The 27,046-nt window shown below is 34.1% G+C and overlaps 3 protein-coding genes and 1 non-coding gene across 4 annotated transcripts; 1 reads left to right on the top strand and 3 right to left on the bottom strand.

The window, feature by feature from the left end:
- Positions 1–10,370: 10,370 nt before the first annotated feature.
- Positions 10,371–10,442, top strand: TRNAG-UCC (transfer RNA glycine (anticodon UCC)). Its single transcript has one exon. It is a non-coding gene; the product is annotated as a tRNA-Gly (tRNA).
- A 1,774-nt stretch (positions 10,443–12,216) lies between these two features.
- Positions 12,217–16,276, bottom strand: LOC129302095 (L-type lectin-domain containing receptor kinase IX.1-like). Its single transcript, XM_054940774.1, has 3 exons — positions 15,853–16,276; positions 13,505–14,227; positions 12,217–13,079 (listed from the first exon to the last, which is right to left on the bottom strand). Exons 1-3 carry the CDS (start codon positions 16,274–16,276, stop codon positions 12,217–12,219), a joined length of 2,010 nt encoding a protein of 669 aa, XP_054796749.1.
- A 2,354-nt stretch (positions 16,277–18,630) lies between these two features.
- Positions 18,631–19,509, bottom strand: LOC129302096 (uncharacterized). The gene has a single exon (XM_054940775.1). It carries the CDS (start codon positions 19,507–19,509, stop codon positions 18,631–18,633), a length of 879 nt encoding a protein of 292 aa, XP_054796750.1.
- A 5,119-nt stretch (positions 19,510–24,628) lies between these two features.
- LOC129302097 (probable polygalacturonase At3g15720) lies at positions 24,629–26,377 on the bottom strand. The gene is made up of 7 exons (XM_054940776.1): positions 26,297–26,377; positions 26,026–26,172; positions 25,896–25,925; positions 25,585–25,792; positions 25,398–25,479; positions 25,058–25,271; positions 24,629–24,983 (listed from the first exon to the last, which is right to left on the bottom strand). Exons 1-7 carry the CDS (start codon positions 26,375–26,377, stop codon positions 24,729–24,731), a joined length of 1,017 nt encoding a protein of 338 aa, XP_054796751.1. The 3' UTR covers positions 24,629–24,728.
- Positions 26,378–27,046: the final 669 nt, after the last annotated feature.

Here is a 27,046-nt window from a genome sequence, read left to right on the forward strand (position 1 = left end):
AGATAACTGGCATATAAATTATAAAATATACAAACAGTGAGATCGGGATATGGGCTTTGAATTTTTTATGCGGGTGAAACAACAGAGCCTCCTTGACCCGTCAACCCGACTACGGTCCATAACCGTGACAGTTTGAAACGGGCAGGATAATTTATTGCTCCCGTGATCCGTCTTCCACTGTTAAATCATGGCAAGTGGGATGTTTCCCTTGTTTGCTAGTTAAATCAACGAAATTAATATTTCAATCGTTATTGCTGCTATAAAGATTCTTCTTTCAATATAAAATTCAAACATGTTTAAACTCTTTTTCTTCCTAGGGTGCTCTAGATAACTGAACTCATATAAACACCTGTTCATTAAAGTTGAATTTTAGGTTGGTTAAACAATTTTAATTTAGAGTAGTCATCTATAAACCAAAATAATTGAATTATTCAGTTTCATGACTCAGTAAGAGTAACATGTATTTATATTCATATCTCTGTATAATATAAATTTTATAAAGGAGCTACACTCATAACATGAATAATACAAATCATCTCAAAACTAAAACTACACGTAAAACATGGGACTCACATTTGATGCGTGAAAATAATTTTGTAATTATAAAATACCATGCTGCAATTAGATAATTCTGAATTTGAAACTTGGAAGTGCTAATCAACCTTAAAATTGAATACAAAATACATTATTTTTAAGAACATTATTATGCGGATGGTTCAGCTATACCGAATGGACGAGAGCAACCACATGATCCACCTTAGGGAGTATAGAAGAAGATAATCTTATTTCAAGTGAATTTCCTTGCAATCTCATTGGACTAGATTGAACGTTTATGTTTAAGCTAGATTGAACGGAAGAGCAGCTTGTAGAGGCATCGTTCATAATCAATAGAAAAAATAGGCAAAAGACTTTACTAGGCACCCAGCTTCTGATTGAGCACGTCAATTGAAATTTTGGGCATTATTGTGGACAGTACTTTGTGTTGGGAAGAAACTTATGGCAAAATTAATGTATGCTGCGATCCTATCAAGCCCTCCCTCTACTCATCCCATCTCGAATAGCTCTCTTTTAAAAGAGAGCCTCTCTTTGGTCATATTAGGATAGTTACGCGGATCGGTTATAGCCCATCATATGAACAAAAAGATTTTAGGCAAAGTTTGCATTACAAGAAATCTTCGGCTAATTCATTGGAGAAAATTTATATATTTATACTTATATATTTAAATTGCTTGTATCTAATTAAATCAAGATATGTAAATCTTTATAGATTATTTTTCTATAATAAATTCTTATTATTAATTAAATTAACACATTAAAATTCACATGTTATGATTTTATTTAATTTGATATAAGTATATTAAGTATATAAAGTTAAGTATATAAGTGTTACTTTTCATTGAAATCAAGAAGCAATGAATAAATACTTGGTTGGCCTGTACTCATTTTTTGGTTTAACAATGTGTTTTGTGGCATATTTTTTAAAACAAAACAAAAGGAAAATCTATTTCCCTGCAATAGTGATTATCAGTTGATCACAAGTGATTAATAGTGATGGTTTATGATAATTAACGGTCAAAGTGACTATATTTCTCAACAATCAAATGTGATATATTTAAAAAAAACAATTTTTATATGTTTTTATTTTTGTTTTTAAAAAACAAAAAATGAGAATAACCTTGAAAACAATTAGATTTAAAATACTTTGCCTAACAAGTTTTTAATTTTTTTCGTTTTAAAAAATAAAAAACGTCTTTTATTTTTTAATGATTTTTTAATTTATTTTTTATCGCATAAAAAGTAGACCCAGCTAATAACATATATTATCTCTCTTGAGATATGGATGGCAAATAATAGATTTGTCTTAACTAAACAAGTCCTAAGTCATTAACTTAACCTGAAAAGTTAAAATAAATTGAACATGCTCTCCCCTCTGATTCTCGACATGAGAAGAAGTTTGAAACTTTTTTTTTTATCCTCAATAAAGAATGAAAGTTGGTGTAATTATTTTTTTTTTCAATTTTATTACTTATTGATTTATTGTCCTTTAAATTTTTAAACAACAATTTATTACCATATTAATTATAAAGAAAGATAAAACTGAAAAATTATATTTTTTTTACAATTTTGAAATTATAATAGACATTTTTAATAATCGTAAAGTTTATTAACTTTGTCCTGTACTGCCTCCATTTCTAAATAAATAATAATAATCAACTCACAAAATTGTAAAAAGTTAGTTAAATTTAATAGTTATGTCTGAAAATTTAAAAACTAGCCTAAACTATATCTATAATTAATGAAATAAATTCATCTAGTAAAAATAAATATTGATTTTATAAGGAAAATTTAAAAAAAGTATGATAAATATTTCTTGAAACTTGTAATTTTGATTATAAATAAAAATAAAAAAAATATAATAATTAATTTTATATTTAAAAAACGGAGTAATACTGAATGTGAAAGTAATTTACTCCGGCAAGAGAACGGAAGAGCATGTGAGGGGCGGATCAAGTGGAGCCGGGTCAGTGAGGAGATTGTACTGTAGGAGCCAACCCGTGTCACGACTCACTCCTTGCTCCTTCATACGTGTCCTTTTTGCTTTTTCTATTTACTTCCGGTGCTCATTCCTCTGAAAAATTATAAATGCTTCTCTGGGCCCATTCATTAATCAATATCAATTCCGCATAGATTTAGCACACACTCCTATATAATATTTATAATAAATGACGCTGCATACAAATCTTAATCAGTACCCCTCATTTTCCTTCAATTTTAGTGTATTGTCATGATGTTACTAAAATCTACAACACTACATGGACTCTACGTGCACATTGCACAGTTTAAGAAAGCCATGACGCGACAAAAGATGGTACAGCATATATTTTTATTTGTAATTATTATAATTATTTAATATAAAATATAAAATCTGCTGGCACATTTTTGTTTGTTTTTCATATTATCTGCGTAGTTTATTTTTTTGAAATCAATCCGCCGAAATTAAAAAAGAAATTAAAATTAAAACCCTTCTTATGCTGATTCTGTACAGTTGTCAGGCGGGCGCTGCCCCCGGCCACGCTGTTTTGGCGTTTCCGTCGGACGAGACGTGCGTGTCATGACAAAACTCACCCAAATTTTACACTACTTGTTTAACTATTTTTAGCCCAATCATACTTTTAATGAATTAATTAATTATTTTTAAAATTATACACTTATTTTAATTATAAAATTTTATTAATTATTTTTTAAGAAAATTTCATTAATTATACATTAAAAGATTCAGAATGTTATATACTTTTTAATATCTTGTCTGAAAAATGATGTTCTATATTTTTAAATGAAAAGAGACCCTTTTTTAGGCTAAAATATAGCAGCTTCCTTAAATTTTGAGGTACTTAGTTAATTACACAAAATCTCTCCCTTTTAAAATTTAAAATCTTAAAAAAAAAACTCCTTGACTTATTATTATTTTTTATCGTGGATTCTTTTATTATTATTTTTTAATTTTTTTTATTAATAAAAGTTGTCATGTTATATTAAAAAAAGGTATGTAGTAACTTATATGACTACTAATATAAATTAATAATAGCTTTATAAAAAATTTATTCATATTTTTTATTATTAATTTAAATTGAATGTCACTTTAGCCGTTACATATCTTTTTTTAACGTGACATGATAATTTTTATTAATAAAATAATTAAAAAATAACAATAAAAGAGTCTAACTATCTAAAATTAAAATTTTTTAAATTCAGGAATTCTATACAAATGCCTTGAAATTTATGAAGATTTTATACATTTTAGCTTTCTTTATCCAGTTTTCAACAGCTCCGAGGAGAAAAATAATCTTAACAGCAATTTTTTTAAAAAAATCAGAGTATAAAACAAAATAATAATATACAATCCATCCATCTATTTATAACATAAAAGTATCCATAATTCGTCACAAATAATGCTGGCAGGAAAAAAGTCGTAAGTAATAAATTTTATCTCAAAATTCATACAAAAATTTCAGTATCCACCTTTCCAATTTGAAATTTTTTTAACGATAACCCCTTGATGTGGTTTAAATTTAGGTAAAGTTTTTAAAATTCTAACATTTCATCACATATGTGGGAGATTAGAATGAAACTAAAGAGTTAACTAAAATAATTTTATTATCCTCGATAAAGCTAGAGACATGAACAACTCATCTAGTTAAATTAACAATTGACGTATGTAAAATGAATAATTGACATAAGTAAAATTTGTAATTTTCATTGACATCATAACACCATTATAAATTTATAGCTCTCTTTTGACCTACCTTAATTTTTCATTTTCTATATATTAATTATTTATTTTCTTTATATGAGCTATTTATATGCTTAACGTCACTTGTTTATATTCATAATGATATTATATTATTGATAAAAGTTACAAATTTTTCTCACATAAAATGCTCATGTTCCATGCATTGGTTGTTAATTTTTCTATATGAGTTGATCAAACACCTAATTTCACTTAGAACAATAACATTATTTCAATCAATTCTTTAATTTTATTTTAGTTTCTCATATGCGCAACGAAACTTCAGAATTTTACGAGCTTTAATTATAATTAAGTCTAGTTAATGAGTCCTCAATTAAATTTTTCCTCTCAATGAAAACAATTTAAAACTTGCAAGTAAAAACCAATTTCAATTGGAACAGTTCACCTTTAGTAAGCACTTGTTTCACAAATAATTTTACCACGTGATCCGTTTGAGAAAAATTTCTCTGAATTTTATATTTAAAAATACTATTAATAAACGACAAATAACATGACTTGATACTTGTAAGAGCCTTTGGCCCAAAAAAGAAAGATACTTGCAAGGGCCAGTATTGACAATACTATTTAACAGTACTTCTCATATTTTATGTAAACTAGGAGAGCCAGCATCTAGCTCAGTTAAGAATTTAAAAACAATAATAAATGAAATCATAAATAGTTAAAATAATTAAAATTTAAATAATCTATATATAGAATCGGCATTTGATGTGAACTTGAAGTGAACCAAACGTGAGGATGACCTGTATGTTCCAATTTCTATGAGGGGAGTTTTATAATGGGGGAGTGGACAGCTATATTACATGCCAAGAATGGGTCATTAAATGTCCATTTATATAGCTATTAAAAATACCCATTTGCTTTAAATAATTATAGTCGCACACTGACTCGCAAAACTAATGTGTTTTTTAATACTCCACGACTATCTTTTTATGCCTTCGATCCACCACAACTTCCTATAAATACCTTAATTCCTGCTTTTTCTCTCGCAAAGCCCACACCCCACCGGAAAAAAAAAAATAAAAAAAAAGGTTGTCGCAATTACGTTAATAGATAAATATGATCAGCTCAGCATGTGAATGAGTGTTACACATCCTTTATTAAATTATTTCTATTTGAATCAGTAAATTGAGTTGAAAAGGCAACTCTACGAATATGTCAATTCAACTTCTTTGGCCAGTTTCATATATTCACAGTATTCCATGTTTTATTTAAATTTATAATTGTAATTTAAAAAAAAGTTTGGGAGGCACAAGGAATCTCCCCTGACTTGCAGGGCTTAGCACCGATAATAAATGTATTTATTTAATTATGACTGGCAGCCTAATAATTATTATCATGGAAAACCTCACCTGCAACTCTTGTAATTATATTGCTTTTTTTTTTTAATCTTTATTATGTTGTTCTTCTTGTCAACATTAATTTGTTTCTGGTGAAATGTTCATGTCAAGATTTTTTAAAAGAAAGTCGTCGTGACATACGATATTTGACATCCATGAAATATATTGTTTTCCATGCTCTCCTTATTGACACGCAAACGATTTTTTTTTTTTTAATGTAACAGGCACGCAAACGACTTTAATTGTAAATATCAATCCAAACTTAACATTTCGCGCGACGTGCATGATTATTCGCGAGGAGGAGAAGTAAATGATGGGTGAAATTAATTCAAGTTTGATATTCCTATACAGGATGGTAAATTATGCAACGTGACGTCGATTCTGATGGTCATGGCTGCTCATGGTGAAGAATTGTTAAGCTTTTCATAATATTTTTTTGTTAAGGTCTGATTTTATTATTGTATTTATTTTTTAAGAGCATTAAGTAACTTAAATGAGATAATTTTTTGTCTGAACTATTTTTTAAAAAAGTAAAATTGACTTTTGGTTAGTGTGCCATTAATTCCTCCATTTTGTGCTTTGACGCGGCATCCCCTCTTTAACTTGTGAATAAGGATGAGGGCCAATCACCCTTCACATGCCCCCATGCTTGCTGAATCACTCTACACATCAACACACATATCCCCCACCCTCAAACCCTCTCTCATTCTTCATCTTTATTGTCATTAGAGAAAATTATACACTCCTCATGATAAGTCTCCGATCCTCACAGACTTCTCCCATCTTGATGATACGTCCATTTCAACGTCCTTCGACCACCTCTGGAGACCCATCTTCAAAACCCATTTCCCCTCTCTCTCCACCCTTCTACACACTAACCCCCACCATCTCCTTCCACTGCCTCTTCGCCACAAGCCGTGCCGCCTTTAGAACCTAGCGAAACCCAAGTTTTCACTTAACGACCTCCTCTTTGTTATCTTTATCATGCGTGTCTTTACATTAATGATCCCCAGTGGCTAGGTGGTTGTCGATCCACACAACTTGTTCTGGTTTGAGTTTGAGATCTGGGAAAGCAAATGGGTAAGGGAGGATCTTATGTGACTATTGAGGATGGTCTAAGGTACCTGTAGCTTTTTCTCAACCATGTGGTACCTCTTACAGAGCTTCTCCATATTGTGGTGGCGCTGGACGACGGTTTTCAACAGGGATGCATTTCGGAACTAAAAGGAGGGAGAAGAAGAACGAAGAAGATGAAGGAATGATTTTTCACAATTGCCTACCAAATTTCCTAGGTCCCACACCATGACACATAAGCAAAAAAAAAAAATGATGGAATAAACGACTGACAAACATAATGGCAATTTTTTACCCCTATAAAATAATTTACAGAAAAAATTGCTCCATTTAAAAGTTTAAAGTATTCAACACTCCTAAAAAATAATTACACAAATAAAATTGGATCTTAATTCTTTTTTTGCACTAAACAAGTCATTGTAAAGCGAACTAAAGCATGTGCATGTTTAATAATACAAAATACTTGATAAATATTCTTTCTATTTTTTATCATTAGAGAAGCTATCACTTTTAACTTATATTTTTTATAAATAAAATCACCCATTCTAATAAATATTTATTATATATTTTTTAAATCACTTCTCATAATTTACATTAACGAGAAACAATTAATGTATGTTTATGTTAATTAACACAGGATATTTTAATCCACTTTTTTATTTTAAAACAAAATTATTATAATTAACTGACTTTCTTAAATTATATAATATAATTTTTTTCTCTTATGTATAAAAATAGAGGGAGTATAGAATCATTCAATAAGACTTTTCAATCAGTAAAGAAATTAGGATGCCCTCAACACTTGGTTTTAATAGCACATATTTAAATCTTCTAAAATTATATCCGTAAAATTGGGTGACATTTTGTCTGAGGTTTAAGGTGCAAAAATACTCACAAATAGTTGGTCAAGAACATCTAATAGCCTAAAACAAGAAAAAGAATAAAAATACCTATAATATTACCAAATTTGGTGTAAAAGTAACCAAATCATTAACTTATCCTAATATCATTAATTTTCAGTATTAAATGCTAACTGTATTTATCACGTGTTAGTCTTTGCTAGCGTGAACTAAAATAGGGGCAAAAATACTCACAAAATTGTCAATCAGAAGTATCTAGTAGTCTAAAGTGAGAGAAAAGGTAAAAATATTCATAACGTTACCAAAGTTGGTGAAAAGGTAACCAATATATCACATTTCTTAAATGTTGACCGTTTAACTGATACCTAATCAAATGTTGATCATTTTTTCACCGTGAATAAAAAAATTCCAAGTGAAATTCAATAGAGGTTAATAGGTCATCGTATAAGTACCCATAATATTACTTTAGTAGGTGCAATAGTGATTAATCTGTCAAAATTCATGTCACGTGGTTTTTTTCTATCACCATGCATTCAACCCCCTTTCTCTATCCTTTTTCAATCATTTTTCTTGTTTGCAAAACCTAAGATTCAATACAATGAGATAGGTTGCACATAATCAAAAATTGAGAATAAAGAAGCTGTGGTTCATTGTAAAGAACGCAAGCATTTCGCGAAGAAGGTTATCTTTACTCATAATGCCTTCATGACTATATAAACCTCCTATACCACCTACCTTAAGAACATTAGCATAACCATAGTTGATTTCCTTCATAATGAGATTTGAAATCCTCAAATGGCTTCCACCACTATTATCAAGAAGCAAGCGATTTAACTTACTATTTGATTAAAATGATATTTTTTTATGTGATATTCATATTATGATTGATCAACCTTTATAGAATTTCACCTAGAATATTTTTTGTTCATGTCAGTGAAAAAATAATTAACTTCTATTTACATGTCAGCCAAATGTTCAACATTTAAGGAATTCGATGGCTTAATTTTTTGCACCAACTTTAGTAATATTATGAGTATTTTTTTCTCATTTTAGGACACTGGATGCTCTTGATCGATGGTTTCGTGTATTTTTGTCTTGTTTTTAGTCCATGTTAGTAAAAATTGACACGTAGCAAGCATAGTCAGCACATGACATCGAAAACCAACTACATTAGGGTAAGTTAATGATTTGATCACTTTTGCACAAATTTTGATAACATTATGAGTATTTGCCCTTTTTTGTCATTTTAAGTTATTAAATGCTCCTTATCACTTGGTGGAAATTTTTATACCTTAATCCTTTATTTATTTATTTAGTATCTTTATTTATCTTACCTCTTTTATCCTAAATTATAAGATATTTTTTAGATAGATTTGGTGTTATAAAATATAAGACATTATAAGAAGATTAATAGTTCATTAAATAAGTTTATTCCAAAATTACTTTATTTATTTATTTATTTAATTTCCATCCATATCTCTTTTCATTATATTAAATAAAATGTTTTTTTAAAAGTTTATATCTTTGTTTTTTTAAAATAAATTTGTTAAGTGTATCAAATTTATTAACATATGAGAATTTATTTAAAAATATCTTATAATTTGAGACAAAAAGAATTTTTTTATAAAATATAAAATATTCTTTCTCTTTATTTAAAAGAAAAAAATTACACAAATTTATTAATGCCAAAATCGAAGGATTTAAATTCCAATACCATTTTAGGATCACAACCCTTCTTTGCTCAATATACTAAAAAAAATATATAGGCGCGCACGTCACGGGTAGTATGATTAATATTATAATTAATTAACCATCAATCATGCATCGATTTTTTTTTTTTAAAAGCGTTTATGTGAAAGTACATTTTTTTGGGAGCAAATATCTGAAAGCACATTGATGATTGAACAGAGCAACTTTTGAGCGCAAAATCAATAATACAGTTGGGCGGTCTGCGTGTTTTGCAGGGTACACTTCTAAGTGTCGGTACACATCATACACAATGGAGATAAAATCAGTCAAATACCAATCGTAATAAACAATAGAGTAAACAACTAATAATCAGATTCAGAGAGTTTACCCAATCACACTTGGCCGTGGTGGAAATATCATAGTCCGTAGAAAAGCCCAAAACTTCAGAATCTTGAGAAGAATCCGAAACTTCAAGTTGGAGTTGAAAGGCTCAAATGTGACCACTGATTACTAAGAATGCTTGTCTTGTCTGATGCTAACGTTATTAACTTAGTACCTGTGTGGATTTTCGATAATAGTATATTTGAAATTTTTAATTATTTGTTGAATTTAGTAAAAATATACTGCAAATATAATTTAAACGTATTTTTAAAGATCATGTCCTTAAACGGAATCGGAATAGGAATCTCGTCAGACACGGAACCTCTTCAAACAAGTTGGCGTCGGTGGAAAATAGTGGCAATGCTGTTTGTGTCTCTCCGTGGCTCTGCGCCGCTCAAGGCTTTTAATTAAAGAAGTGGGGATGGACCCACCGGTGATTGAGACCCCGGACATTGAATGTAGGTCAAGACGAGGAGCATGAGGCGCGCTTGTTAGAAAATCGCCACCTGTCCCCTGCCTCATCCTTTACATCATATAATGTCTGTCCCATGCTCGGACAACAGGACTTGCTGTCTCTGTATGGGCGCAACCATTTTGTTCGTCCCGTCTGCTACTCTGGTTTTCTTCATGGGACGACCGTTCCCACAAGATACATTCTGCAGAATTCAAATATCTGTTTGTTTGTTATATAAAATATGCACTGCACATCCTATCAACGTAGCGTTTGTAGTCCAACGGTTAGGATAATTGCCTTCCAAGCAATAGACCCGGGTTCGACTCCCGGCAAACGCAGCTTTGCTTTTGTATGATTCTCGTTCGTCTCAAACAGGACATTGTTATTATTTACCATCTTCAATGATTTAATTTTATTTAAGTCGAAAACAACTATAAATAATAGCTTATAGTAAATATTCCATCATAAAGTAAGTCAAATTCAATTTCAAATCACTCTAAATCTCATTAGTAGGGTAATAAATTAAATAATACTTTCTTACTTTCTTAATGTTATGTCTGGATGCATTTGAATTTAAATTTGAGTCAAATTTTTTGCTTGGGTAATTAAAAATGTATAAATTTTGATTTAACTCAAAATTCAAATCTTACTTCAATTCTTTTGTAATTTTAAATTTTTTTAAAACTTGTACTATTTCAAATTTTAATAAAAGCTTATTTCTTCCTTTATGCTTGTTTATTGACTTCGCTACCTTTTTGACTTTCTTTTTATTGGGATTGTAGTTGATGATTGAGACTTGGCAACTGACATTGATAGGCATAAGATTGCCAGCGATAGTCGGGATCGAATGATCAACTTTGACCTAGATCGCATAGACAACACCAATCGAGCTAGATAAATGACACTAAATGGGGCCAAACTGCACCTAGATCGGGGTAGATAGGGATAGAACGGCTAGTGCCAACTAGTATTGGACCGCCAATGTTGACCAGGATTTAATTGCCAGGGTGGACTCGAATCGAATGGCTTGTGCCAGCTTTGGTCGAAACTAGACAACCTCTCGATGTTGGTTTGCACCATTATCGTTATTCGATACTAGTCCAGTATTGTCATCTGGTGATAGTTTGCTATCACCATCTGGTGTTGATCCATCGCATCCAACCTATTTTTGTTTGCTGTCACTAATGCAGTTTAAGACTGGCTTGTGATCATCATCTTTGATCCATCTAATGCCAAACACCGCTATTGATAAGGAATGTTTTGGTGTTGTCATCCAGGTCCAATCCATAACCCTTGAACTGTTGTTGGGATTAGACTGCTAATGTTGACCAAGATCGGACTGCCATTGCTGTTCGATACTAGACCATTGATGTTATTTAGGTTTAGATAACCAGAGTTGATTGAAACTAGGTTGCCACCCCTAATCAAGATTGGATGTTGACTTGGAATTATTCTTTGATTAAAGATATCGTCTGAGTTGTCTTTAAATTTAAACATAGAATTTAAAATTTGAAATTTTATTTAAATTTGAAACAAAGTATTTTAATATTATAATTTAAAATTTTTTATATCATCTAAATAAAGAATTTATAATGTATAAATTTTTAATGTAAGATTTTAAATTTAAATTCTCAATCCAAACTCAGCCATCCAAACACGACCTAAAATCATACTTTCGTAAGCCAGATTCTAATTCAGAATTATTTGAAATTTTTATGCTTATAACCACAAATACCCTCCGTCCTCACCTGCTGTTTTACATGTATCCTTTCTTTCTTTTATCCAACGAGACATGTATTCTTTCATTCACTTTGTATTTTCATATGTTTTTTTTATCTTTTTAATTCTTTACATTACAACCCATGTAAGTAATGGCGAAACTACTCCACTGAAATAATGGCCGAGTAAATTTTATTTAAGATTAAATAATTATAAATATTTGCAAAGAATAATAATCATTATTGAGAAACAACTGTGTAAATAAAGAATAATACGTTCTTGTATAAATGGCCACAACCCCACACAAAGTTAGGGCACAAAAATAAAGAATATTATTATGAACTTCTCACTAATTAAGAGTGAACAAGGGATCGCTGGCTATTAGCGGGTGGCTCACTGTTGATCGTACACGATTGTAATTTCATCTGAAGATGTTGTTGCCAACTGAAGCAGAGGAAATGGATAAGAACTTGATCTGGAGCCAAAGTTCGAGGTTGAAGTAGACGAAGAAACTGATGATACATAAACTCCACAAGGTCTTACTCCTGGTAACTCCATTAGAGGCTCATTTGGGTCGAGCAAAATGTGCACCACTTTTCTCATCTTTGGCCTAAAAACTGAATCTGGATACAAACATGCCAACCCAACCATCAATGCCCGTCTAGCTTCTTCCTCATCGAACTGATCTCTTAATAGTGCATCCACACACTCCATCAATGCATTCTCACTATGCATGTTCCAAACATAGTCCACCAAACTGTTCTCTGCCGTTGTGCTTTTTGATCTTCTTCCACACACTACTTCAAGCACTACCATACCAAAACTGTACACATCAGATTCTGGGGTGGCTTTTCCCGTGAAGCCTACTTCCGGAGCCAGATATCCAGGAGTTCCAGCGAGATTTGTGATTACTGATTCTTCATCCTGAAGTAATCTTGCCAGGCCAAAATCTCCCAGATGAGCGTTGAAATCCGAGTCTAGCATTATGTTGTTCGGTTTAACATCCCTGTGAACAACAGGGTTTCCACACTCTTCGTGAAGGTAGAGTAATGCTGATGCAATTCCTACTAATATCTTGTGCCTTGTTTGCCAGTTCAGAATGTCCTTGCCTATGAAGTGATCCAAGCTTCCGTTTTGCATGTACTCATACACTAAGAGAAGATATTCACCTTCATGGCACCACCCTAGTAGTTGTACTATGTTCTTATGCCTAAGCCGACCTATGGTACATATTTCAGCAAAATACTCTCTTTCACCTGTTGCAGAAATTCGGAGGGTCAAGAATGCATGTTACAATTAAGGTGAAACTTCTGTAATTTGGCTTCTACATAAATGCACTTTTTAAGGTGAAATATGATTATATTTCAGTGCTTGATTTCCACAACTTTTTGTTGACATTAAATATAATCCACTTACGTTCTCAACATCTCGAGACTTGAGGTGTCAATCAAATGCACTGTTAACTAAGACGACGAACTAAAGTGGCTGCGTAACTAGATCAAACACTAAATCGTAAAAGTCATTTTATTAGCATCTATGAAGTCAACCTACGCTCTCTTGGGATGACATGCAAGTATTCTGATTCTGTGACATGTATGCGTGTAAATCTTCCGTATCTGAATTCTAAATTCGTGTGCGTGTTTCTTATGAAGTTTGTTAGTTAGCTAAAAGGTTCACATACCTTGTTTAGAGTTTGCAGAAATCTTCTTGACTGCTATGGTTTTGGGAGGATCTAATAGGAGGCCTTTATAAACACAACCAAATCCACCTCTTCCTAACAGATTCTCCTTGCAGAAGCTGCTAGTAGCCACATACAATTGCCTGAAAGAGAACCCTTTGGGGATGTCTGGAGCTGTCATTGATAAGCATTCTATTTCATCCTGCTTGTCACTCCTCTCAGTCTTCTTTCCTTTCTTCAAAGTATGCCAAATAAATAGAACTGAGCTTGCCAAAGTGACCAAAAAAATGGGTATGACAATGATCAGAATGGTCTTAGTGGTCTCGTTTTTGCTGGTTTTATTGGAACTCAAGGGCAAAGGTGCTGATGTGAACACCCAGTTCAGGACTTCATGGCTTTCAGGCAAGCTTTTGCCAGTTGAAGCTGTGAAACCAACATAAACGGTGCTTGGCACTATATTCGGCAGATCAATTGCAAGGCTAAGAACGCTCTTTAACTGACTTTCAGGGTATCCGAGAGAGACATGAAGCATGCTAATCGAACCATCGTACTCTATTTTAACCTGAATGTGTCGTCCACTCTTTAGGGTAAATCCATAGCTATTTAGGCTCACCGTATCAACTGGACTTATGATGCTTTCTGTGATTATCCCAATGTGGTTTCCATCTTGATCAAATTCGTTCTTGAATGTGTCAAACGCCACAGCCATTTGTTGCAAAAGTTCACCTACACACACATACATATAAATCGTTTTCGTCTCTGCTAAGTGGAAAACATCAAATTTGGTTGATGTTGCACAGGTTGATGTTTCAACCTGTGCAAACAAAGCCATTTGTTGTACAGGTTGAAACAGAGCCACGTTTTTTTTCAGTTAATAGACAAACTTTATGTGATTGCGCCAGTAGGCCAGCCTATCTTATATAGTTTTCTCTTCTTGTAAAGAATAAACTGAGTTAACTAATGATAACCTTTCCAAGAAAAATTATAAGCAATATGTGTAAAGTTTGACTCTGATCCAACCTGACATAAATTAATTAAGATTCGATGTAATATATAGAGAAAGATTCATAACCGTAAAAGCACAAAGATTTGATATAATACTTTACTTTCTTGGGTTAAACTTGATATTAAAAAAACTGTAAAAGCATAACGATTTGATATAATAGTTTACTTTTTTGGGTTAATCTTTATCTCAATTTTTGTTGCGATGTCATTTTATTTGGTTTTCTACGAGCATTTCTTTACTAGAGATCATATTTATTATGATTTTTTTTTTACTGTAAGACAATCATGGTCACGTTACTATTAGATCAGGGATTCGAATATTGATTTATTATATATTATAAAAACTAACTTCACTGAGTCCTACCCCGTTAGTTGCTGTGTATATTTAAAAAATGGCAAAAGCAAAACATTCAACCAAGCCTACTGATGATGGCCAAGTAATAAAACTAGTTTGAACTTAGAATGCAAGTCAAAAACAACAAAAACTTAGAATGCAACTAATTGGCCCGGCCCATCAATTCGGACCCATTTTATTCATGGATGGAAACAAAAAGTTTTCCCTGTCAGGACTCTGTAATGAATCTAATATTTGTCCATAAGATTGGTGCTGTACTGCCCCTTCCTAAATGTAATATTGCACTTCAACAACTAATTTATGAAAATCAAGAAAAATTATTTAGTTAGTTATGAGTAAAAAATGTGAGTTTTTCTAAACTAACTCTGTTAATCATTTATATGAAAAACTACCCCTATGGGACAGAAATCTCCTTTAATATATGCAATCAATAAAAATAATTTTAAAAACAAAATAGATTGATGGCTCATACTTAGGACTCAAAAAATCCCATCAACTAGCCCATGCATTTAAAAGTAGAGGGAGTAAGAAATTTATTTATAAGCAAAGTCTCAAATTCAAGGTGTGTCCCCAACTAGAAGCCCAACAAATGGATAATACAAAAAAGCGAATGGTGTGTCAAAAGAATTCTTTTTAAAGTTATAATCATAACTACTCTATATATAACACACGAGACAAAACACAGCATCTTGTATTAACATCAAGTTGATAGCGCAGTTACGAAAGTGCAGCATGGAAGGGAGCAAACATGCTTCTCAAGTAAATATTGTTTTGTAGTGTTTATGGCATTAGCTAGCTAACTTTATATGCGAGTCCAAAACCACACATAGCGCACACTGGCACACACATGATAAGGGACAGACTCGCAGATCATTTTAATGAAAATTAGAGCTTCAACGCTAGGATGGTGACAATCATCAACTGTCCAAAAACACAAGGATCATCATGAAGTGGAGTGGATTGGAATAATATGAAAAAAATATAGATTCACCTTGAGTAGAGTCATCGAATAAGCCCATATAGGAGCCGTAGCTAGCAGGTGGCGAGGGGTTACGATCTTTGGCAAAAACGAAAGCAAGTCCATCACCGGATGTGCTTGAATTATCCATCGGAGTGATCCTCATTGTGAACGAGGTGCTGATCAACGCCGGCCAAGCTCTAACCTTTTCACGGTACAATACCCTTCCAATCCTGTTCGTCGCTGAAGAATTAGACGCCGAACTCGAATTGATCCATGGCTCAGAAGTCAGCCTCACAGACCCCTCACCTGATGCCGCCGAGCCCATACACAGCAACTCTCCGTTGCTGCAACTTTCAGGGCTAAACGATGGGAACGAGAAAGTGGTGAGGTGGTCAATCATGGAGCTCGAACAAGCTTCCACGAGCAAGGCTGAGACACACAGAAGAACCAACATGGTTGTGCAGTGTTATACCACAAACACGTGGGCACCTTCAAGCCTTTTCTTGTTCGCGTATTTTATATATGATGGTGAACAGGTTTGTGCCTTGTTAATGCTATATCGTTCCATGATTCGCTTTCAGCACCTGATAAAAAGGCCAAAGTTGTGGTAAGAGATGTAGATAACATTAAGAGAATAACATTTATACCTTTTTGTTTGATTCGGAAGCTCCGAGTAGAAGAGATGGACTTTTGACAAAGATTCAATATGCTCGTTCTTGTCTTATAGGCAAGAAGGCAGAAGGACAGCTTCAGGGATAGCGATGAAGTAATACAAAGCAGAAAATTTCGTATATATGGGAACTATATATATATATATATATATATTTATTAGCAGGTTATGCAGCGTTATTATCACTTAGCTGATACGACTAATACAGTGAAATACAGAGAGTATCTAGCCAGCACGAGATATCTGATAATTTGAGAACAAATGCAGACTATATAAAATTGGCAGAATTTATGATTGTCAGTGAAAAAAATTAGGTGAATCCAGTAGACTTCGTGGAGAAAAATTCATTCTCATACCACACTACCTCATCAGTTTTGTTTCTTTCATATACGACGTTATGTTTTGTGACGATTCTTTTTCCCCTCGTAAATATTCCCAATTAGGCGCCTGATAAGTTATGAATGGGAATTTTTCAACTATTGAAAAAGACGAAAACTATTATTAGATATATGCTTTATATTTTTCAGACAAGATAGAAACTCACATCATTCTATCATAGCTCAAAAAATAAATTTGTGCATGGGAGATATAGGCTCGGTTAAGTAAAAGCTTTCGTAGTGTAATTATTACTTCATTAGAATGTAAGGGAATTCATACATATGGCCAGAATAGCGACTTGATTAGCTGCGTCTCTTATGTCATTTATGATTAATTGCACTTTATGTATTCCTATTCCACTTATAAGAAAAAATAATTCTCTTAACATGAAGAAATATAAAATTTCTTGCAATGTACAAGTGGCAAGTTTCTTTTTCCTCTTTATTTTTTATTCTTTTAATCAATTTCAAACTTTCTTGTTGCGTGGACAAAAACAATTAAATTAATACCTTCACTATATCATTCACATGGAAATAAAGTTTACAAATTGAAACTGGATAATAAGAACATATTCTAATCTTTTCACATTATATAATCTAACGTGAAATGATTAAGAATTAACGATCACAACACAGGCTCGACAGAGAGTTCACTAACTCTACCAAGAAGCTTTGTTATGCTACCTGGGAAATCCCACCTCGTAATTAAATTATTCGAGCCTAAATTTGCATGTCCAGACCGTACTACATGCTGCCTCAATGTCTTACCCTTCATTTTGGAAAGTATACCCTGATGCTAAGAGTTTTAAGTGAAGAGCAGTAGAGACAAACTATACAAGTATAAATAATTCTGCATGTCTAATTTTTTTATTTAAAAATTCGTATATGCTTTTGTTGTCACTGTTCTATGGATTTATGACTCGAACTCCTAGCTAACATGATTGTTCAACTCTTCAATAGACAAAACAGGGGGAAAATTCTAAAGCGCTGTCCGCGATATATAATGTCATTGCAAGTTCGCAAATGTTTACAAATTAAGCAAAATACTTTTTTTTTTCCTCCAGCTGAAGAGAAATGTGATATCCAAAGGCATGTGAGAGATAGCATTGATGTTTCTTAGTTTTTACCATTCAAGATAATCGCAGTTCGATCTCTCGATATGCAAACTTTTCTTAATTTATAATAGTGACAAGTAGAAAAGTACGTACCTTTTCCTGTTTTGAAAAGGAAAAAAAAAAAAACGGATATAAGCCAATAATTAGAAAATAGTACTCAGTGCATATGAACAAGAACTTACGTACACCCACCAACCATTTCACGAATCATGCGAGTGTGGTATGCTTTCCCATAGAAGTCCTTGAATGAAACAGGAGAATATTTTTCAAATAGAAGATTTGGAACCCATTCTGAGGCACCATTTGTACTCCAGGTTTTACTATATAAAAAGGGTATATATATATATATATATTCACAAACATATACACGAGAAGGTTTGCCACAGAGTACACATAACAAGACCCCCCCCCCCCCAATGAACACTCATCGAGTGTCCTACATGCTACATAAGAAAACATGGGATCCATGAGACACACGAAGAAAACAGACAAAAAGAGGATAATCAGCATTATATATATATATGTATATATGTCTATAGCTTTTTCTCAAACTTTTTGGCATATAGCTAATATTACGACATTCCAGGTGCACCACCATGGCCGACGGTGGCGTCAGTTTCAGTTGACGGATCGGAGTCCGCTAGCTCTAGACTCGTCGCTCGTACTTGCGAGCCCAGATATCCTTCCCATTGATCTTATACTTGGCGAGCCTCCGTCCGTTCAGAATCCAGTCCACCGTCGCGACGCTATCCACGAGCAGGGTGGCGTACAGAGCATCCTCCTGGGGCGAGCACTCCTCCTCCAAGAGATTGCCCATGAATATCTGGACCACGCTTTTCTCCCCGAAAACCGTCCTGAACAGGTGCCATACCTCCTCCTCCGTCACCGGGAAGCCTTTAGAAAACGTCAGGAACATGGTCTTGTCGTCGTCCGACACGTCACCGGACGGTTTCCAGCTCCGGTCATACCACAACCTCCCATCCGTCAAATCCCACTCCGGCCTGCTCGGCATAAAAGGTCCATACACGGCGTGCGGAAAGCCCGGCACCATCACGGGAGTCGGTGGGCCAGTCAGGCTGGCAAGGCTGCAAGCGCCAGGGATTTGATACACATGCGACAAGATATCGGTAAAAATCCTGGAACAGACATTGTTTAGAATGCTCTTAATCCCGCAAATGACGGTAAAGCGTCTGCGGTTAAAGACGAGCAGAGTGAGGTTCATGTGGGTGAGGGTGGCGGTGAGAGGGATGCCGACGCTGTAAGAGCGAGGGTCGTCGGCGTCGGAGTATTGTAAACACTGAATACAGAGAAATGCCTCGTTGGCCATGGCGTTGATGAGTGACGGACTGAGAAGGGAGATTTCAGGAACGAGATTGGGGCGAGCGACATGTTCGAGCCAGAGCCAGAGTGCGACGGTAAGAAGGGACTGGAAAGGGTCGCGACCCAGAGTGTAGATGAGATAGACCAGAAGGTCGCGTTCCCTTGTGTGGAACAGGTGAAGCTCCCGGGTGGTGATGAGAGCCATTGGAGAATAATATAGCTCTCAACAGAGAAAAGTGATCGATAGAGATAGACTGATGAAACCAGTTTACTATCTGCATGTATATATAGAAGAGAGAGACGTGGCCTGCCTGGTGTGGTTTGGGAAAGTGATCAGTGGGATTAATGAAAGTGGGAGAGATTAGCACACAGAAATTCAGGAGCTTTTAGAACGAATTGATCTGATGAGAATCGTCGAATATGTGAGATGTGTCAGCAAATACGAGATCTGGCACAGAGGTGGACCTTCTTTCTGATCGACAAACAAACCCCTCGCATGATTTTCTCGCTTTACTAGTCTCTTTTTCAGTTTTTCCGATTACTTTTCCTTGGATTTCCGTTGATTAATCACTTACTGTTTCTTCCAAACTAGAGTTATGAATCTGATAGGAAGCGTGTAAAAGGTGCATCTGGTTTTTGTATGTATAGGCATTTATTGCTCCGGATTTTCCTTTTATGTTGTTGCAGTGTTCTTTGGATGCTTTCCACTGGCAGAACCGTTTCGGCTATACACCAACCTTTCTTTTAAATACTTGAATCAATTGTACTTTCTGCTGCTTGCCAAAACTTGACTCGCTATTTTAGTTCACCATTTTCTGATTGCAAACACATGAAATTTTCATTTTGTGCAATGGAACAAGATCAAATAACAACGGTCAAAAAGGAAACCGCATTCTCACTGAAGAAGAATGAGTGGAACGCCATTGATGGATCTGGTGGAACTTGGAATAAAATTCAGTTTCAGCAGAACGGATAGTGAAGATATATTGAAAGTGGGATCACATTTATATAATTCATGCGGCTTTCTCCAACTGATGATACCAATTTACGAAAGGGAGTTTCGTTGTTGTTCCCCGAGCTGATGAGTCAAAAGCTTCTAATTAACTTCATTGCTCCAACAAAACAAGGAAACGCCGAGTCTCTACCGACACTAAATTAAGCCTAAAATAATAATGTTAGTAGATATAAAAGGAAAACGCTAGCCACTTCTTATCATTGTTATTAGGCTAATACCTTATAAATTATTACTATTTATTGCGAACATCTTACATTTTTCCTTGTAGATTTGATTAATTTTCGCAATTCCATGCCGCCGCTCATGGTTTTAAAGAACCTAATCAAAAAAATATAAACATCGGATATCATTATTGAGCACATTTTATTAAAAAGAAATGAAATTCCTCCACACACACACACACACATATAAAGCATGAGCATGTTATGACTGTACTTTGTTTTTGGGTTTGGATTAATTAGTTTAGATTTTAGGGTTAAAGAGCAAAAAACATCCATAAATTTTTCCTCCAAGGACACTCAATGCCCTTAAGTAAACAAAGGTATAAAAATACCCATAAAGTTATTTTAAGGGGTGCATCTGTCCCAAATCCATTAACAAAGTTTAATGTTTGTTATCTTCTTCCACCAACTTCTCCACATGTCCCCAAGTGTCACCAATGTCTCCTCATATGCCCAAACATAACTTTTCAATTAGGAAACTCTTTCCTACACTCTGCATCTTAGTGGCCAAGCAACTTTTTGTAACATCCTAAAAATTTATTTTTGAATTAATTAAGTTAATAAAGGGGTGTTTTAGGAAATTTAAGGATAATTGGGTTTAACAATGGTTATATAAGGTTAATGGATCTATTGGTCTTTGGTTATAGTCTTTGGATTGGATTTGGAGTCAGGTTAGGCTGCTTAGACCCAACAAAATGCTCAATTTGGACTGCCTTCTTTGTTCCATTTCCCACGGCAGATGGCCAATTTTCTGACTTAATGGCTTGTTGTGCATTGTGAAAAATAGAAGGAGGGAGAAGAGAAAATGAAAGATACCTAAATTTGCTCTGTTAGGGCTTGGATTTTCAAACATTTAGAAGTATTTTGGAGCCTTCAATCACCTAGGGCAAGTTTAGTATGTCCTTTCCTTCTTTCCTCTTCCTCTTTTTCAAGTTTTTAAGTTACGGTTTGTTGTGGGAGAGTGATTTTTGGACCTTAAAGGCTATAAGTCTGAATTTATTAATTTAAATAAAGTTGATAAGAGTTATTTGAGCTATTTAAATCTAGGTTTGATGGTTTTGTATGTCCTTGAGCTTGGGCCCTCATTTATGGATGAATTTGAGCATTAAAGTGTCATAAATGTGAGAGATGAGATTGATTAATGGTGAATACTGAGTTTAATAAAGTTAGTTAGAGTTAATAGAGATTAATACACATAATGAGTGTGAGTAAATACAAGAGGTTAAGAGTTTTGGGTAATTAAAACATTGAAAACTATAATTGTATGATTATAGTGATTGGTATAATTAATTTTAGATTAATTGTATTGTGCACTATTTGAGCTTGATAATAGCTTTAGAAGTGAGTTAGTATTAAGAGGTAAATCCTTGACTTCTTAAAAATTTGAAATAATGGAGGAATCAAATATGTGCATTTGCTTGTTTGATTAAGTATAGAGTTTTTGTGAATGCAATTTGAGAATATGAACTTACTTTTATATTCAATATGATTTGAATTACGCTTTAAAAATGATATATGCAAGTATGCCTGTGATATTAATGTTTGAAGTGAACTTGAGTACAAGTTGAATGGACTTTTTTATGAGCAATATGATGATTTATGTAATGTGTGGACAATGTGATTCTTAATGAAAAAGTCTCTCTTTGTTCGTGAATGTTATGAGATAGTGTGAAGTTATGTGATTGAATGATAATTTTTGTGGCATGAGATCATGTGCTAAATATATGAGATATAGATGGTTGATTGTGGCATATGAAATGCTAGCTTTTCGATTACTTATGATGAGATAGTTAATGGCATGCTATGTGTGTTAGTATCATGCATTGCATAATCATGTTAGGAGGAGTTTGCCTTAAGAAGAGGAGTAATGTAAATTCTTGTCGTATGGTTGCCTTTCAATAATCAAAGGCTAGCCTTTGTCCCATTATCTGTTGAGGGATTGTCGAGAAATTCAAACTCAACTTGTCTCCACTAGTTTCTTGAGGAAACTAGCTTAGGGATAACGACACCTTAAGGATTAAAAAATGAGAAAAATCGTAGTCTAAGAGTGAATATAATAACCTTTTGTGATCTTGGGCTTATCCATTAACACAAGGGTGGCCCTATATGATTTCATTTGGAGGTATTAGAAGGTTACAAGGAAGGTTATTGATCATGTATTTCATTGATTTTTGTCACATAGTTGTTAAGATTGTAACTATGGTAAATGTGATGCATGATTGGTTATATTGTATCCTTGAATGCCTACTTTACATATCTAAAATTAATTAACTTGTATATGCATAGATTAGATATACTTTAGTTGTTGAGTGTTTATATTCACCCTTCTCTTTAACATGTTGTAGGCACTAGCTCGAGACAAGATAAAGAGAAAGCACTAGAGACATTGGAACCTTATTTTCTATTGTATACATCTATCTTGATTTAACTATGTGTAATTAGATTGATAATGCTGACTTGGAGTTTTATATTTTGTTATTACTTTCATCCTTTGATTGTTTATTTTGATTGGTTATATTTTGGGCCATAAAGCATATATGTTATGATTTGAGAAATTTAAATAGGGCCAAAATATTAGTGTAAATGTGACTGAAGCTCTAGAGATGAATGAGAATGATTTTAATGAAATTTGATATGGAAACCTTTCCCTATTGTTTTTGGAAAGTAAGGGGTTGAGGGTTGAATTTAAGAAATATGTATTATTGGTTTGCTGTTGTATATTGCACAGAATGTCCTAAATTTATTGAATGTGGTCTAGATGTTGGGTCATACTTTTAGCACACTGGTTTAAGTGTGGGACACCTTAGTAATTGTTTAGTGTGAAAATATTGTTTAAATATGTTTAGATGTTCAACTTTTTAGTATAAAATAATTTAAAAATTTAACTAATGCCATTAGCTAGTTTATGAAAAAAAAAAATTGTAAACACCTAAATTGCTTTAATTGAACTTTGGAGAGCGTTTTAGTGTTGGATCTTGACCCGCTTGAGAGGTTGATTCATTCATATCACATGTATGCCCCTCTGCCTCTCGTTATTTTTTTTGGACTGTTTTTAATTGCTGATACATTTATTGTCGGCACTTGAATGTTTTGATTTAAATGGTGAAGTTCCCCCGTCTTCTTATTAGTATTAAAGATCAATAGGTTGAGTGATCTGAGTCTAAGAAACTTGCTCTGTATAAAGCTTCAATTAGTGACAAGTTGTGAGAGGAGTTATGAAAGGAAGGAATAAGAAGATAATGACCTGACGCAACTGTGTGTGAGGGAGAGATTGCCTGCCCAGGTCAGCAAAATGAGTTTACCATTCGCTTACATGTCACTTAAACGGTCAAATATTTAGCCTTTTAAAAGGAATTGGGACGGATGCACCCCTTGCAATTACTTCATGATATTATTGTACCTTTTTTTTTTTAGTAAAGAATACAGAGTGCCCTGAAAAAAATATTCATGGTTATTTTTACCTTTTAATTTTAAATTTTAATAACCACAAAAATTTCAGGGGGAATGACACTCAAGCCTCTACGGAGTCATTTTATTCAATTAAAGTCCCAACAAATTTTAAAATGTAAAGCAAGTCTCTTAGGTCCTTAACTGACTTTTTATATAATGTAATTTATTCTAAGTTTTAAAATTGAAAAAATAAGTTGTAAATTTATGAAACAAAGTTGCAAATCCTAGAAATCTTCACATATATGGCATGTTATATTTCAAATTTAATCATTAAGATTTGCATTTTTTTTTTTATAACAGGAAAATCAAATTGCAAATTTATCTTCCAAATTTGAATGCTTATAGGAATTTACAACTTTATTTTTTCAATTTGCACTTTTGTCATCTTAAATTTGCAACTCTTTTTCTTGAGTTAATGCACACTTTAATTAATTTTTATGTGAAAATTAAAGTCTTCCTCTTTTTTATTTTTTAATTAATTGTGTTTAGGCTTTTATCTCAAAAGGTAATTTTAAATTAAGTTGGTATATTTATGTTAGGTTATGAAAGTAGAAGAAGAGTTGGGATCAAAATTAGTATTAATTTTCTTTTTTTTTTGGGGTTAAAATGAGATATATTCTTAAATTATTTGCCGAAAATGTTAAGAAGCTGTCAATTAGTATCCTCAGGTTTTCCATCTTAATGACTCAACTTAATTGGTAGCATGGGGAGGAAAAAGTGAAAGCAAGAAATGGTAATTCAGACAAGTGATAGAAGGGGCCGGAGATAGCGAGAGAGGCAAGAGACCGGAGGTGAAGAGTCACGAGCCGAGCCATAAGCGTGATTGCAGATGGCAGAGGCTGGCTTTTCTGGATCCATCGACCTTATCTCTATCCCCTCCACTTGTATGTCCCTACATCCCACCATCGCACAGTCCAGCACGATCGCTCTCTCGTCCACGCACGTCCCTCTTATGTCCCTGAACCCTACCTCGCTCACTCTCACCGCTTCCTTCTGCAATATTCATCATCATCTTCATCCATAACAGTACCATTCATGTATGCACCCCATGCATCAAATATACTCACCTCCTCTCCTCTGTGATCGTAGTGCTGGTCTATCAGTATTGGCTCTCTGGTTTCGCTTACTGTGATATGTTCGAAGGAGATTCTCCTCGCGTATCCCTTCCCTCCCGGCCATGTCTTGATTCTCGCAGCGCTTTCACCTCCTTCGATGTTGCACTTCCACACCCTTATGTCTTCTACGTGCTCTTCCGCTCCGTTCCGCCCTAAACTCCCCACACTGTGATATTCACAACACACACCACACCTCCTCATCATCATCATGTGAATGCCTTCTTATGTATATATCGCACCAGAAACAATTAATTGTATATACATGCCAGTTCAATACGTTGGGACGACCAACCTGATTCCATGACCAGGTCCGCAATGAATCTCCGTAATGTTGATGAAATGCGAGCCGCCTTTGATTGCGATGCAGTCGTCGCCTGTGTATCAAAAACTCAGAAGTTTTTGATTACGTGGCAGTGAAAGCTCTTAATGGATTGAAACGAACAAGTAGATTGAAGTTATTAAGAATGTGATCAGTTTACCTGTGCGGATGATACAGTTCTGGATAGATACACGTTCTGCATTTGCCACATCTATTCCGTCCGTATTGGGACTGTCTTTCGGCGAGGTTATGGTCAGATGCGAAATCGTTACGTCGTTGCTTTGATCCACTTTCACATGTGACCCGGGCCCATTAATATGAGCCAGCCCACTCATTTGAAGCCCATCACAGTGAAAAAACTGGATCCCCTGCCCGTGCCAACCAAACCAAATTATTAATACTCTTTTTATATAATAATACGCATTGAAGACTCAGGAAATTAGGTGCGATGAAATGGGAAGAGCCGCTAACCGCAGGTAGTTCGCCGCATCGGTCAAGCACCTGAAGACCAGTTTGGTAAATTATTCATATCAACATATCTGACCAAAACATAGAATTAAAAAGCATTAATTACTAATGGTTGAATTTAAATAATAATTACTTGGGGGTCAGCCCACCAAGCTTGACCTTGACCATCAACTGTGCCCGACCCATCAACAGTCAAACCCTTGACCCCTGAGATACTTAACCACATTTTTGAGCATCCTCCCCATGCATCTTTATGAGGTGCTCTTAGAGTCCCCAGAATCTGCATCCATTCAACAGTCAGTCAAAATCGATTAGCATCCTTCGAGGTAAAAAAAACAAACAAACCAACCAACCGACAAAAATATAATCTGACCGTATGGTTAAAATGAATAGAATAATAATACCTGAATATGAGGTTTGCTAGAGGAGCAGGGACCCTTAAAATTGGTTTGACTTAATAAAAAAGAATAACCAGACGGTACCATGAGCGTTGGTGCACCTTCACTTGCTCCACAGAAAGCTTCCCATGCTTTTAGGAAAGCCTTTAATATCAAATAAACGTATAAGAAGTGAAGAAAATGATGAAATTAAAGAGAGAGGAGAGAGTATGAGAAAGAAAGTGTACAGAGGAATCATCAGTGTGGGAATCTCCTTTAGCACCATATTGAAGGACATTAAAGGTTGTCTGGGAACGTCCAATCCATACGTTGCACCAAGCAATCCAAATTACCAAACACGCTCTCAATACACACCATTCCTGCGTGCGTCCATCAAACGGATACTTTGCATTATCAAAATTAATTACCCTCTCACACACACACACACACAGAATGAGACTGAAAAGTTTACAGTGAAAAGAACGAACCATTACGATATGATGTATTGAAACGAAAGGAATCAAAAGCCAAAAACTATCACAAAACTTGTGAAGACTGAAGCCCTGCACAACGCTTCTGCGACTGTTTTGTCCCATGTAAGCTCAAGCACTTGCATCTGAATTAAATCTCTTAAATAGCCACATTGATGTTTCTGGCAATATTAGGCTGACATAAATGTGTTCATCCTGTATTTAATTGTATTGATGTGAATGATTCCTGTATTTCATATATCGAGCTAGTATTCACGACTAATCTTAATTTATTTTTATAAAAACA

This window comes from Prosopis cineraria, unplaced genomic scaffold (genome assembly GCF_029017545.1).
Source record: "Prosopis cineraria cultivar Desert tree isolate PC_DT_omini unplaced genomic scaffold, ASM2901754v1 PC2, whole genome shotgun sequence".
NCBI classification, from domain to species: Eukaryota; Viridiplantae; Streptophyta; class Magnoliopsida; order Fabales; family Fabaceae; genus Prosopis; species Prosopis cineraria.

Excerpts from the sequence above, each read along its gene's own strand:
- LOC129302096 (XM_054940775.1), bottom strand. The coding sequence starts at position 19,509 with ATGGCTCTCATCACCACCCGGGAGCTTCACCTGTTCCACACAAGGGAA.
- LOC129302095 (XM_054940774.1), bottom strand. The coding sequence starts at position 16,276 with ATGTTGGTTCTTCTGTGTGTCTCAGCCTTGCTCGTGGAAGCTTGTTCG. Across the intron at positions 14,228-15,852 it reads ATTCGATGACTCTACTCAAG|GTGAACTTTTGCAACAAATG; the intron begins GTGAATCTATAT and ends ATGTGTGTGTAG. Across the intron at positions 13,080-13,504 it reads TTCTGCAAACTCTAAACAAG|GTGAAAGAGAGTATTTTGCT; the intron begins GTATGTGAACCT and ends TTTCTGCAACAG.
- LOC129302097 (XM_054940776.1), bottom strand. The coding sequence starts at position 26,377 with ATGGTACCGTCTGGTTATTCTTTTTTATTAAGTCAAACCAATTTTAAG. Across the intron at positions 26,173-26,296 it reads CTAGCAAACCTCATATTCAG|ATTCTGGGGACTCTAAGAGC; the intron begins GTATTATTATTC and ends GAATGGATGCAG. Across the intron at positions 25,793-25,895 it reads GATGCGGCGAACTACCTGCG|GGGATCCAGTTTTTTCACTG; the intron begins GTTAGCGGCTCT and ends TGGCACGGGCAG.